Source organism: Dreissena polymorpha, chromosome 6 (assembly GCF_020536995.1).
Source record: "Dreissena polymorpha isolate Duluth1 chromosome 6, UMN_Dpol_1.0, whole genome shotgun sequence".
In the NCBI taxonomy this organism is placed as follows: Eukaryota; Metazoa; Mollusca; class Bivalvia; order Myida; family Dreissenidae; genus Dreissena; species Dreissena polymorpha.
Genome location: NC_068360.1, coordinates 3,835,287 through 3,850,934, shown reverse-complemented (window position 1 = coordinate 3,850,934; position 15,648 = coordinate 3,835,287). Strand labels below are relative to the sequence as shown.

The 15,648-nt window shown below is 33.1% G+C and overlaps 3 protein-coding genes across 4 annotated transcripts in view; 1 reads left to right on the top strand and 2 right to left on the bottom strand.

Annotated features, from left to right (window-relative positions):
• Positions 1-5,718, bottom strand: part of LOC127833228 (cilia- and flagella-associated protein 57-like) — a 28,173-nt gene extending 22,455 nt beyond the window's left edge. Inside the window, exons 1-6 of the mRNA XM_052358386.1 lie at positions 5,277-5,718; positions 3,383-3,423; positions 3,086-3,146; positions 2,550-2,702; positions 1,891-1,982; positions 357-578 (exon numbers count right to left, since the gene is read on the bottom strand). Of these exons, the coding sequence (XP_052214346.1) occupies positions 357-578; positions 1,891-1,982; positions 2,550-2,702; positions 3,086-3,146; positions 3,383-3,423; positions 5,277-5,318 (611 nt within the window). The 5' untranslated portion in view covers positions 5,319-5,718. The remainder of the gene's footprint in view (positions 1-356; positions 579-1,890; positions 1,983-2,549; positions 2,703-3,085; positions 3,147-3,382; positions 3,424-5,276) is intronic.
• The window catches only part of LOC127833219 (uncharacterized), a 1,273,891-nt gene that overhangs the window by 89,736 nt on the left and 1,168,507 nt on the right, over positions 1-15,648 (top strand). The gene's annotated exons all lie outside the window — the stretch shown is intronic.
• LOC127833222 (uncharacterized) overlaps positions 1-15,648 on the bottom strand; it is a 491,760-nt gene that overhangs the window by 34,628 nt on the left and 441,484 nt on the right. The gene's annotated exons all lie outside the window — the stretch shown is intronic.

Sequence of the window (15,648 nt, the reverse complement as noted above, 5' to 3'; positions counted from 1 at the left end):
CATCATCATCATCATCATCATCATCATCATCATCATCATCATCATCATCATCATCATCATCATCATCATCATCATCATCATCATCATCATATCATCATCATCATCATCAACATCATCAATCATCATCATCATCATCATCATCATCATCATCATCATCATCATCATCATCATCATCATCATCATCATCATCATCATCATCATCATCATCACCATCATCAAATATAACATAAAATTGAAGACATAACTCTTTCAAAACATTTCAAACTGTTTCAAACTGTTGATTAACAAGACAAATGCTGTACTTTTATGTAAAAAGAAAAGGCATTACACTTTATTATTAGTTTGACTCAACGTACTGTAATGACAAATTTAGTTTTTTAATATCTTCTTCTCTGCGTGCTATCTCTTTTTGTAGGAGGTCCATTTCCTTCACAAAAGTTTCTTCGTTTTTTACACAGATATTTCTCATATCTTCTAATGATTGTTGTAGGAGGTCCCAATCCTTCAAAAAAGTTTCCTCGTTTTTCACACAGATCTTTCTCATGTCTTCTAATGATTTTGCTTTCGGCAGAAGTTCCCTGAAATCAATAATAACCACCATGAACATAGAAAAAGATTTTGATCATACGTTGCATCTGCACCAATGTTCAATCAGACTCTTATGCAAATGGTTTTGCTTATTTTAGCAACTCGATAGGATACATTTAACTTATAAATGTAATTCAATTGTACTTACAATAGGAAAACTCAAAGTTTTCGTTAAATGAAAACTTTTTATATTGAAAATTAACCGCGTATATTAAAGGGGCCTTTTCACAGATTTTGGCATGTTTTGAAGTTTGTCATTAAATGCTTTATATTGATAAATGTAAACATTAAATTTTAAAAGCTCCAGTAAAAAATCAAAAATAAAATTTAAAAAAGGAAAAAAAGTAGCCCGTAGCAGGGCTCGAACCAGTGATCTCCGGAATCTTGAAGTAAAAACGCATTAGCCAACTGAGCTATTCTGCCAAGCTTAAATAAGACGTGTATTTTATACGTTATATAATCTTCGTAGTTTCACGAATTTAAACGACAACAACAGAACTCTCCAAATTATTCAATCGTTTCGCGTTGCAACGCTTTATAATTTTTAGGTTTTTAAATCGTCAAAAGATGCATATAATGGCTATATTAGACCATGGCAAATGTTCAGTAATACTGCTTTCTCACAAATATCATAACTAAACCGAAAATTTGCGAATCTGAAACATTTTTTTTCAATTTTGTCAATTTACCAAACCGTGAAAAGATCCCTTTAAGAAATACATGTAATGCATACTTTCAAATTCTACTTTAATTTGTTGAAGATCATTTTACAGTTTAAATAATTGGAACTAAAACATGAGGAAGTTGAGTTTGGTGAGCCTTGACCAAAAGCTTGGTCGGACAAAAATAGGGAAAAGGTTTTTCCTCTTAGAAAGATGTCATTAAATTACAAGCGCAATCATTTTCCTCTACTAGTATGTTGCACATTTTATTAATAGGCGTCAAATGAAGTTTGTTTAACTGGGTATGTATTTTTTTAAATGATTGTAAGTTCTTATTTATAAATTTAAATTTAAACGAGTTATGTAACATAATAAAGTTTAAAATCACCATATTTCGTTTTAAGATATCGCGTATCAAAAATATAGTATAATTAAAAACTTTAGTTATTTCAGAAGTTATCAATGAATCATTTAGCTAATAACTGATGTATAAATCATTTACATAAACAAAAAATTAAAAAATCAACGCCAGCATGTATTTTTGTTAAACACAGGAAACTATCGATTTCCCGCCATTTCATGATATAACCAGCCTATCATGTTTTTATATATAAAAGCCGATACTGATTGGAGAACTAACCTAGAATGGTCTGTGGATATTCGAGATTTTAACATTTCACATTCCCTCATTCGCTCTTCATATAAGCCCGGTTCCATTTGAATTCTTTTATCCTGAAACAAGTGCAACATATATAGCCATTATTTGCTGTTGATAGAAAAGGGATAGAATAAAGGAGACGCCAATCTTCCCGCACATGCATCCTCGAATTAACGGAAGCAAACGTGATAAATTTTAAAATTTCATTTTAGTAGTCGTCCAAATTGATATGAAAGGCATAATATTGCCGTTGTGTAGTGCATGCGGTGTCCGCATAGCGACCTGGAGGTCCCGGGTTCGATCCTTACTCACGTAATCTCCCCCTAAATATCGCAAGTTGTGGTTGTACTAAGGAAACGCAATCAAGAGCTCCTCAACAAGCATTGGTCTTTGGATGCAGTCGAAACAAAAATTCGTGAGTTAAATATTAAATGAATAAATAACACACTTTTTGTTAATGTACTTGTTACACAAATTTGATGAAACAATAGCCGTAGCGAAGTTAATTTGAGCGATCTTGATACGGAAACTAAAATATTAGTCGTCACGATTTTTAAACGGTTCATGAACAACGATAAGTGTCGGGATAATTTTGACGAGCTAAAATAAAAGTTGTTGTTCGTACATATGTGTCTATCTACCTCGCTAGCATTAAGAGCTGCTTCCAGAACACAGCTTCTGTCCAACAGACGTCGGACATAAATATCCTGATCTTCGAACATCTTTTCCGCTTGTCTCAAGGATAACTGAAATTTCGCTGTTTTTTCCTCAAGCGAACGCATATCATTTGGATCCTAAGAAAGGATATAGAAAAGACATGACAGCAGACGTGCGAATTTGTTTATAACACAGTGGGATACAGCATAATCAGTATATTCGATGTTACTAAATAGTTTGAATGGAACCTTTACCAGAACAGGTTAAGGAAACAGACTGATTATGATGCCTAACCTTGAAAAGAGATAACTTCAAACAAGACAAATCCGGACAATTCCTGTTCTCTATAATGTTGTTTCCTAGTCTTTAAAATATGTTGATATCAGTTATATTCAAAGTTAAACGTTCTGTAAACTCGTTGAACTAAATAATTTGATAGTCGATATTCCATAATTTGTCAACAAGCTTTTTCTCAAATTAAAGAGAAATTTTACTTATTCGGATTCATTTGTTGAGTTACCTGCATCCGGAGAAAGATTTCCTTCGCTGCAGATCTTAAATCTGAGAATACCTTAACGCCGCTAAAACAGTTAAGCAACAGGTATAAGGACTGTTAAGAAATCTTATAATTTAAATTGGCCAATTATAAACAATGTATGAGTATATCTATAAATAAATATGTGCATATCCAAGATTTAATATATTTAACCATACCAACATTCAAATATACATATGTGGATACGATACACCGCCAAATGTATGGTATATAAAAGATGTCAATTTATACAATATCTCACAAATGTATGTGTTCATGTACCTGGATTGCATATCGTTGTCAACGTTACATATTTCTTGTCTCTGAAAGATAAACACAGTAAAAATAATACTTTATAAGACACTGTTTTTTTAAAAGGATAAAAACAATGGTTCGATGAAAGCAGAAAATTGGTAAGAATGACTGGTGCTTAATGTGAATTCTACCATCATCTGTATACATGTATCATGTAAAACTGCGGTGTACAAGAAATAATACATTAAAACATGATAATTTGCCAACAACAATCGAATGAATTCCACATTGTATAATCGATTGGAACAAACAAAAAATAATAGCCGAACTAAGTTGGAAGATGTTTGCAAACAATGTGAAAATATTTATGTCTATTATGTCGATTATAAACGTTGTGATATTGTTACGATGTCACACAACTATATCTTTAGTAAAAAATACATTTAAGTTATTTCATGTATTTACATCATACCCTTTGATACGTTCTTACATAAGACCCACTAGACGGTAGTTAAATTATTTAAGAGGTCATTCCATTGCACCTATTGGTATCTCCCGTCCAGCGTATAATTTTTAATATTCTGTCTTGAAAATTAATACAGTACGTGTTCATTTTTCAATGTAGTTGATGGTAATGCATCCGCTCAATGCATTTATATTTATGTGCCTAACTGAAAAGGCTTTATTTAAAACTACTGTACACAAAGCAAGAACATCTTTATTTATTTTAAAGACACTTTGCTAATGAATCATTTTAATCAATGGAGTTCTTTTGACATAGGTTTTACCTCTCCTGAGCACACTGTGCTCATGGTGAGCTATGAGATACCGTGTTCGTCAATGACTTGTCCGTGTGTCCATTTGTCAACTTTATATAAATAAGAAATCTCCTAAATTCGTTTTGGTCCGTTGATTTCTTAAGCCATGCGGCCTTTTGAAGTGTTTTTAACTAAACAATCTCATCTGAAACCCCATGGTGTTAATGTTTAATATTTTGTTTGTACCATAGTTGTGTAGCATCTTCAAAGCTTATTAAAATTATGCTCCAAGAGCAAAAAAGAGCTCAGCCCCGAAGATTACCGCTTAAATATACACTTATTCAAATGTATGGAATGTCTTTAAAGTCTCATTTTCAAAACCTTAAAGGTTAAAGGATTTAATGCTTAGTGTTTAGCATCATCTAAAAGCCCTGAAATAGTGTTTTCAAATTATGTCCCAAAATGTCAAAACTGGTCACGCGATTAGATTCACCAGTTTTCAGTTTTCGTGTATATATAAAACCCTGTAAAATCGTCATATCTAAAAGCGCAAATCACAGGTCTTTCGTATTTGGTATGTAGCATCTTTTATAGGTATTCCACAAAAAATTTTCATAAAATATATCCCTAGATCCCTTTTTGAAAACCTTTAAAAATCAACATGTCTAAGATCTCAACGCCATGGCTTTAATATTCAATATAAAACAAAAATATACAGGTCGGCTACACAGTTTGTAAAAAAAATGACTTTGGGTACACTCCGGTTCACACTGGAAAACTTTACCGGGAAAAGCGGGGGTTTAAATTATGACAGATATACTGCAAAATACTTATTTTTAATGAATTCGACATTTACAGTTGTTGTTGGGACACATAGCGGCATTAAAATTTGGCGACATTAGTACGGCTAATGCGTCAATGCGGCAGTTTGTTTTGCGATATTTAGCGTTGGACGTGACCTTGAGCGTCAGCCTTGCGATGTATAACGCCAAGTGCGCCATTAAGCGAGTGTGGAATATTTGACGTTGCTGAACATAAACAATACACTGTAAGGCGTAAGATTGATATAACATTAGTAGTATTTCACGATAATGCAGAAAGGCTGTATTATATGGCGATGGTCAACAGATTAATAAGTAACATTTCAAATAATAAAGCCTTACCGTTAATGTTGTGTCCGACCTTTGTTCGCGTGGAGCAGACATCTTTTGTCCAATCGCGTTGTGACTATCCGACAGTGTTTGACACTAACGGGAGTCCGGTAGTTCTACACTCCTTAAAATGAAACTCGGACTCTTAAATTTGTGTCAAGGAAGTCGGTTTGACTCCTTCAAAATCATCTTTGAATTATAAAAAAATCCCTTCGTTTACTTATTCGTTTCGAAAAAATCAGAATGCCTTCACAAATGACATCTTACTAAGAATAGTCGAACACCGTCTATAAAATCTTTAAGCTGCGTTTGTTTATGGTCACATTAAAATTGTAATAATTTAATATTCTCATTGTACATTTTGCACAAGGCAGTTTTTAATACCAAGTAATTACCGCGCACTTCAACCAATACGTGAGAAGCGTAAGAGTTCTTCTTAACAAGGAAGATTATAGACAGCTGGTCTATTGAAAGTGAAGTGTCCATTCAAAACCTATTGATGTATTGAGCTTAGACAAAACTACTACACTACCATCATTGTAACTACGCACTTGAATTTTTCTTTTGTCCTATGAAAACGCTGTCTGGTCAACAATTTTGTTTTCAGAAGATGAATTGCGTATACTTATTAATGTATTATTATGATGAAAATACTTTTATTGTCCTTTTATATTGTATGTAGGCACACACAAAAACGTAATTCCGTTTACCCGTTTTTGTCAAACTACATGAACGTAAAGGACCCCAGTCTATTGAAAAATTGTTGAATAAAAACCATTTTCACAAAACTCTGGCATAGCTTAGACAGATGTACCTAGCAAGAGTCCTTAATAGATAGAATGAACACAACTGCTTACAGTAAGCTTGTGGGATGACATTTTGCCTATTGTTAATCATCGTTCCTGCATTGTCTGTTGTCAAAATGTACATTGTTAATACCAGAGATTGTATTTATTTCCAATATTCACGAAACTTTATGAGAAGATCGGTCTAAATGACTGTTGGGTAAATTACAAAACTGCGTTCAAATACTAGATTGCTATGTGAAATTATGTGAAAATTGTCTGAACATTCCGGAAGCTACATGTTTATCTAACTTGCTCAGAACGCGTTATCTAATGGTTCATCTGCTGAGTTTGAAAACGGTTGAGGTCGACTGAAACACATGAGTGTCATTGGGCTAAGGCGTTTTCCAGATGTGGGTGTTGTGGAACTTTGTGAACAATCTAGAAGTCCAATGTTTTACAAATCATCATTGAAATTCGCAATTGTATCCGTCCGTTCCAATATAAGACTTAAGGTAAAGTTGTTTAGGGAGGAATTTTATTGAAGTCATTGTTGTTGATCGTTCGGCTCTTCCGAAGTTTTAAAGTGTTTTTAAATAATCGCCTGGGGTTACAATTTTCCCCTCCCTGATGGTTACTTGCTCTATATGTATGGAGAAAACACTTTTAAAATGTCTTCTCTGAAACCGCAAGATCAAAAAATTTGGTTTGTGGCATGTATCATTCTATTGTTGTCCTCCACCAAGTTTTGTTTAAAAACCGTCCGTTGGGTAAAAACCTGCCACGCCCAAGAATGAAGACATTTATTTACGTGTAGACTTACACAGTCCGGAACTAAAATTATTTATAACGACTAGTATAGTAAATATCGATGACTTCGAAAATCGTCATATTTGAAACCGCAAGTGTCAAGGGTTTGATACTTGGCGTGTAACTTAAAGGGGCCTTTTCACAGATTTTGGCATTTTTTTAACTTATTCATTAAATGCTTTATATTGATAAATGTAAACATTGGATCAAAAAAGCTCCAGTAAAAAATCAAGAAAAAAAAATAAAAAAAGGAAAAGAACATTGCCCGGAGCAGGTTTCGAACCAGTGACCCCTGGAGTCCTGCCAGAGTCCTGAAGTAAAAACGCTTTAGCCTACTGAGCTATTTCGCCGATTACATGACGTATTTTATACGTTATATAAGCAATCTTCGTAGTTTCACAAAATTTAACGACAAAAAAAGAACTCTCCAAATTATTTAATCGTTTCGCGTTGCAACGCTTTATAATTTTTAGGTTTTAAAATCGTCAAAAGATGCATATAATGGCTATATTAGAGCATGGTTAATGTTCAGTATTACTGTTTCCTCACAAATATCATAACTAAAACGAAAACTTACGAATCTGAAACAACTTTTTTCAATTTTGTCAATTTACCAAAGCGTGAAAAGATCCCTTTAAAATAGATTTCCTCTTTTCTTCTTATAAGTTCTCTCAAATTATGTGTCTGGGGTCAAAACTAACAACACGGAAGTCCGTTCCAATTCAATTATGAAAAATCCCGTTTCGCGAGATCAGAATGTCTGCACTTTTGACATCCGACAAATACTCCACTCATCATTCTGCTTAAACACAATAATCGACAAAACAAAACAATAAGAAATTATTTATTTTGGTTCCTTGTCGCAGCATTTGCGAATAATTATAGGGGAAACTATCGAACTATAAATCAACCCGATCTTGGTCTTTTTTTCTCGGATATCTTCTCTAAAAAAATCTAACTTTCGCTGAACAGTCTCTAATCACTATAAAAATAATCACAAAACCCTAATTGTTTACACAATGCACAATGTGCCTAAGGCACTGAAGATGGGAACGACTGTGAATAAATAACCCAATGTCTATATCAATTGATAATTTCAGGGGCTTTGTTGCCGTTTGTTTGCTTTGTTATATAATGTTAAATAGTATGGTTTAAATGAATAATGCAATTGACTCTTACACCCAACTCCGAGGAACAACAAGCAAGCATATATATAAATGCATAATAGAAAATAGTATTTTCTAAAACTTACACTAATTAACTTTCATATCGCTGTCATTTGTTAAATAATGTTGTAACCTGTGATAACAAATGACAAACATTTTGAACAGCATTCACTTTTAACTTCGATCTGAAACCAAACATAAAAGATAATTTAACAATAAACAATTAACAAGTCGAAAGATAAGGTATATAAAAAGGGTCAAATTTTTGGACTTCCTGAAGTATGGTCGGACTCCTAAATTTTAGAAGAAGGGAGTCCAAATAACTCCTGACTCGGAATAGTGAGTGTCAAACACTGCCTCTTGTATACGCTTGCACTCAACTATGTGGAAATGTCTGAAAATAAACATGCATCACATTTAAACATCTTCACATTTTAAACATCTTGAGCGTACATAGAAACTGCATACAAGTAACCATGATCCAACACTTGAGTAAGGCAATTATACAGTAAATATTAATGAGTTCGTTTAGCCAGTGGCCTAGACCCATTTTCCAGAATTTTACTAGCCGATGATAAATAAACTACAAACAGAAGGACCAGAGTCACACTCAAATGAAAATATTAAAACGGTGGCTACTGCAGAAGCAAGCTGATTTCAAAGCTCGATCTAGTAATTTTTGTATTTGTTTGCTATCTTTCGGACATTTTCCCAATTTCATATTCCCAATTTCATTTTCCTCACTTATTTCAAATGAATACGAAATACGAATACGAAATCAACTGAATACGAAATCAACCTCCGAAATATTATGGCAACAATATAGACAGTGAAATTAAACGTCAGAGGCTGATGCGTGTATTTTATCACAAAAACAATATTCAATTAATAAAAAAAGTTCAATTGTCAATAATAATAAGATGATAACTATTTTAAAGTCTTCATAATTATAATAAATGTGATGATATAGTTAGATTATGATGATGATGATGATTATAGTGATGATGTTGATGATGATGATAGTGTTGAGGAAGATGATGATGATGATGATAAGTTGAATGATAATGAAGTTTGGTAGTATTGTTATTATTACTAGTATATTATTATTTGTAATATAGTTATTGTAAATAAAATAGTTATAATAATTAGTATTGTAACACAAACATGTATTATCGTTTTAAGCAGTAGTATAGTTATTATTTTGATAATTGATTTATTATTAAAATAAATTCAGTTTTTATTAATTTAATTACTTTTATCATTTGTTGTATTGTTTGCAAGTAATAAAATATATGTATTTTTATAATAATGATACTTGTCATTATACTATATTAATTACATTTTTAATGCAATTATTGATATAATTATTATTATTTATATTTATTACTTGTATTATTATTATTATTATTATTGTTGGTCATTATTATTATTATTATTATAATTATTATCTATGTTTTCATAATTAATTTATTATTTATTATCTCATTATAGGAATATTTATATTTTCATTATCATTAATATTACTGTTACAGTGAATTTTACACTCATGTGTTTCTGGCGCTAAATAGCGTCACTGCCGTTTTAACGTCATGACGTCATTTCCTGTTCTTTTGTTTTTTGACGTCATTATATAATTGTTTTTGTTAAGAAATATAAAACAAATGTAGTTAATTTGTTAAAACAAAATTTGAAAAAGCCTATTTAGGCGAAATATATCAGAAAAGAGTGGAACTTGTTCAGTGTAAATATATATTTATCCCTACTGGACACAAAACTGAGTATTATTTAAAATGTATAACCTGAAAACTATATTTTAATTAAGCTACACTAACCTACAAACACCTTCACAATATAAATGAAAACTCACGTCCTACGTCTTGAGTGTCGATGATCAAAAAGGCCGAGCGCGGCGTAAGACAGTAGCTCATAACAAATAAGTAATAACTAATAAGTAATAACAAATAACTCGTAACAAGTAACGAAAAATGTCCATCCAGGGCTTCCGTAATTGTGGGTAAAGAAAAGATAGTTGAGTATTGCCTGAATGGAATCTACAATAATGCCCAAGATACAGCTATAATAAAACGAAGCATTGGCGATCTGGTTTGTGAACTTAACGGCGCACTGCCTGGAAATTGCTCCACGCTAACTGAATATTCAGTATTCGGTTCTCGTGATGAAGATACACTATTAATGAGGCTTATCATTGCAAATATGTCTTGTAATGACAGCGGTGAATACGTGTGCTTTTCCACATTGAACACAGGAGCCCAAGCGAAGACTACACTTTCTGTTCAAAGTAAGTCTTTCTGAATAACTGAATTCAAGAAGTCAAAGTGTGAAATAAGGAAATTTCTCTTGAATGTGATCGTGTTCAAATAAAACATTGTATTCGAAATATTGCTGTTATTATATATTTTAACCTGTTATCTTGTATATATAAGTTATTACATGATCAAATGCTCGGCTCGTGACGTATTGTAAAGCACCTTTTTCACATTGGATATGTTCTCAAATGTGGGAACATATTGCTCATTAGGGCTCCCAGAAATACCAATATTGACAATGGCAGTGGAGATAATACATAACAAATTCACCAAAGCTGATCTCCCTTTCATTTGCCAAGGACAACTCGGCATTCCTCCAGAAGTACTTTCTATAGAAATCGACATTCAAAACGAGTTTTTTTTTTTTTGGATCTTAACAATAAAAGCAACTCTACCGCATCGATTGTTAAAGAGGAAACCATTCCAGCATCCTGTTGAACGTACCAAAAGTTATATGTTGGCTTTCATAAAGCAGATGTTTCAATCAACCATCGCAAATTTCGTTGTTCAATTAAACCGTCCTTGGAGTTGCCCAACGGTGACGCGAAATACTCCGAGGGAGGGGTAATAAAGGTTGTTCCAGGTATGTACATTTAAAAAGCAATTTATAGAAAAGGAAGTATTTATTATGAAAACAATTTACAACGCACAAGTTCTGCATTCACAAATAGAATTGACATTTAATAAAGCAGACAATACCAGAACAAAATGTGTTAATAGACATGTCGTCATGGGTCCATATGTTTATAATATTCCCTTAAGGTGCACAGTTGGAAGTTAAACGGTCCTAAACTTGCGACAATGTATTTCAATAATTCACTTTAGACACGTGGTGTGAAAACATGAATGAAACGAATATCCGCGAACATCCATATCTCTGCCATGTTGGAGTCATGTGCAACGCTGATGCTGGCATTGCAGGCGACTCTGCAATAAGACCCAGTGCCGTAATTTTACAACATATCTTTGCACGGAATGCTTGTGTGATAAGAAAGGCATGCATATATTTCAGTAAACATATGTTTTTATGATTATTTCAATATATAATTTCTTAAATTTACGAAGTTTTAACACATTGAATCTATGGGTTTTTTATTATGAAGACCAAAGATTCGAAATAAGTTTGTTTTTCGATATCTCCTTCACACAGCATGTTTTCAAATGCAAAGTATTCTTTACAATTATATGTAGCTAATTTAAGGTTTGCATCTTGTTTAAGGACCAACAATTGTGACAACGAGTAAGTATCAACATAAAATTAAATATGGCAATTTTTATATGTTAAAAATGTTCAGGAGAACGGTATTTTTTGTAAAATATTAGCCATCGCATGTTTACACCGTTATCGCAATTCGACAAGCATTGCGAGTTATATTGGGGAACAGTTGTCTGTCTCGTGTATGCTGATAAATGTTGATACAGTCAATCAACTGAACGTAGCAAATATGGAGGAAGTCTTTACTCTCAATCAAATCCTTGAAGTTCCGTAGTGGTGAACCCGGGCATGAACCTAACGATATCAAGAAAAACCATCAACTTAACACGTCCATTGACCAACTGTACCATTGAAGGCTTGCATACTATCGGTATCAACAATGGGACATCTGCAATATTTCTAGTGTGGTTGATAGTTAGATATAATTATGAATAAATAGTTTGAATAATTGTATTAGTAAAACACTAATGACACATATACAATACCTTCATCATCTGGCATTATATGTATTTCGAATCGGTAAGAAAGTATAGTAAATATATATCGGTAATCTCGGACATAAATGAACGCTTTTTATGTAAACGGCTGAATGAATGCAAACAGGTATGTTAATTTCATTTTATTACATATCATTAAAGGTAACGTCTATGTATCCGAAATGTTATCATTATAGAAGAGCCGAAAGTCCCAATCTTAACCAAACCGACAACTGTTTGGCTAAATCAACCATTTCAAATAACCTGTGTTGGGAACGTGGGGCGCACAACAGGCGGGAATGCACGCTCTAGCCTTTACATCGAAGTTAAAAAGGAACATACAATCAACGATTAAGTGTTTGAAAATAACGTTGTTCTATTGTAATGAACTTCAATATTCATTTGATATTGCTAGAAAGTTCTTGCAGAAATTCTTAGTATTAATTATCAACATGTCAGTTTTACCTTACGTGTTTCAATACAAATATTCGTGTTGAATATAACTTAAATTTCGCGTAGATGAAATTTCAGAATGTTTGTTCGCCGTTGCGATATGAGAGCCTGCTTCGATTTTCAGGTATGCGAAGAGCTAGTTACTTATATTGGCAAGCCTTCAAATTGTTCTGAATTGTGTTCGTGTGCAGGCTCTGCAACGATGAAGCAAACTGCAGTTCAGAGCTGTAACAACTCCGAGGTCCGCTGTGTTGCCAAGAACGCCAGTGGGGTTATTATTTTTAGTTCTGCTTTCAAGATGATACAATTGCCTAATACAGGTAGTTTTTTAGAAAATAAATATACGTATAAAGTGAATAAAAACATTGCCGTTGCACACCGTACAATTTTTAATAAAAAATCTATGGTAAACTAACTTCTTTAACAACTGTTTGTCTTAATCATTTTGCTAAACAATATCATTTATTTTTTAACGAAGCAAATACAAATATAGTATTCATTATTTACTTATGCATGTGTTTCAGTTGTTGTGAGTAAATCTTCGTTAACACATGTCTGTTAATCATCCTTTCCATTCACGTGTACTGATGGGACCAGTAAGTTAGTTACAAATTGGATGTTCCGTGGGTGTGATTGAAATGGTCATACTTTGATCAGCACATCACTTGACCACTGACAACTGAGTAATTAAATGTGCATCATGTATTTCCCTATATCAATTACCAAACAAACTTACAAAACCTCCTTGAGTAGTCAATGAGGCGTGAAAAGAATATTGACCAGGACGTAACAAAAATAATGGTGATGCATGAAATGAGTATTTATATGGATGCTTTAACAAAAATGGTCATGAATTGTTGTATTCATATTTATCTTACATTTAGAGACTTTGATGAATGATACACATATCTTTAAAGCCACATAAATACTCAAAATCAAAGACGATATCCTAAAATTTACGTGCAAACGCGATATTTGATTCAAGAAACTCGTGAGAATTGCGTCGTGCTTCCGACGCTGCCCGAATCAAATCTCGCGTTTGCTTGAAAATGTTCGGTTATCGTCGCATGAAATTCACTATATTGTGACACAAAAATAAAACCAAGCATTTTGTATATCGTTAAATCTATGTTACCAGAACACGTCTAGCGTTGAAATGTGGCTATGTTTATAAGGGACACTAAATTGTTTGGGTTTGCTTTATTTTACGAAGTATTTTACGAAAGATTCGTTGATTATTTTTTTTATATGGCTTTAATGAGCAATCCGTAGATAATTTACCGAGGCAGTCTTCCATTAGAATAGTAGGCATGTGTTGTAAGTGTATACTATGTTGTATAAGTGTTTTGTGTTTTACAGGATAACCAGACATATATAGTCTAATATTCAAGAAAGTTGGTCAGAATATTTTTTATTATGATAGCTCGGCTCGAAAATGTTTCTGATCCGTTTAAAAGACATGGTCGACAAAGAGGCGGGTCAGATTTTCTTAAATGGCTGTAGTGAAACAATGTTAACACTCAAGAATTCACATTTATGGGCGTATCTTTATTAAGCTTAGTCAGAATATTTTTTCTTCTTATATATCGGTTGACTTGTAAAATGGTTGTGGTTCGAATAAAAACATTCCACTAGGGAAATGGGCGGGGGCGGGGCAGTTTCCCGTAGTAAAACAATAAGCTGGTTACCACTCTAGAGTGCACCATTTTAGTCCAATCTTCATGTTATTTAGTTTGAGGATTTGTCGTAATGATTTCTGAGTTTGTTTTTTTTTTCAAAATTAGTTCCTGTTTGTTAAAAAATATGGCCGCCAGGGGTCGGGTCATATTTCCGTATGTGGCTGTATAAAAACCTTGTTAACACTCTTGAAGTCACAATTGTAGTCAAATATGCATAACATTAGTTAGAAAATTTGTTTTAAACATATCTAATCCGTGTTTGAAAATGGTTCCGGTTCTTAGAAAAAATGGCTGCCAGAGGGCGGGGCAGTTTACCTTCTACGAATTTAGTAAAACCTCTCTAACAGCCTAGAAGTCACAGTTTTAGTCCAATCTGCCTGAAACCTTGTCAAAAATGTGTTAAGATGATATCTGATTCGAGTTCTAAAATGGTTCTGGTGTGTTGAAAAACATAGCCACCATGGCGAGGTACAGTTTTCCTAATATGGCTATAGTAAAACCAAGTGATTACTCTAATAGTCATATTTTTTCCAATCTTCATTAAACTTTGTCAGAACGTTTGTTCTTTAGATATCTCTGCTGAGTTTGAAAATTGGTCTGCTATTTTAAAAGAAATTGACGCAAAGGGACGGAGCAGTTTTCCTTACATATTGCTATTGTAACACCTCGTTATATCTATAGAACACTCTAGACGTCACATATTCATGAAAGTTTGTAAGAACATAAATATTGTCACAACAAAATATATGCTATATTCGAAACTGGGTCATTTGAAATAAAACTAGATCAATTGGTCAAATTATAGAAAAATCTCGTGAACATCTAGAAGTCACATTTGATTTATGTCAGAATAATTTAGTTCCTTTGTGTCGAAGGTGAGCTCCTTATGGCCCAGGATCCTCTTGTTTTTACAAAAATACATTAGTAATTAGCATTTCTAAAACGAATAATATGCATCAAGCAGACATTTAGTTCATTTTTTTTACGGAAATTGTTGTTTTTCTTTTTAATCGAATGCCGCTTTAATCGTCAATTTATTCCTTGAAATGTGCAATTATATTTTACCCACATAAGGACCTATTATTCTCGCCATACTCAATTCAAATTTCAATTTAAGTTTTTAAGCCAACCTTGCTTGCGATTAATTCATAGTAACAAGTTAATCTTCGCCACAAATGTAACTTTTAAGAGGGTTTCAAATCTCTCTGGTCGACCACGATGAATATTGAATAATGATTGATTATGAAGAGATTATATGAAAAGTAAGTTGTTATGCAACGGACGCCATTCCAGATCCCAGCATCCTAATTCTTACAACGACAAAGGAGTCAACGGGCAAATGAAGAATCGTATTTTGCAGCGTACTAACGTGCTTAATTTGACCAAGTTCATAAATATAACTTTCACTGCCACGTTTAAAGTTCACTTCATGACTGACGTCAAACTGAAATAAGCATGCAGTTTTGTTTCCA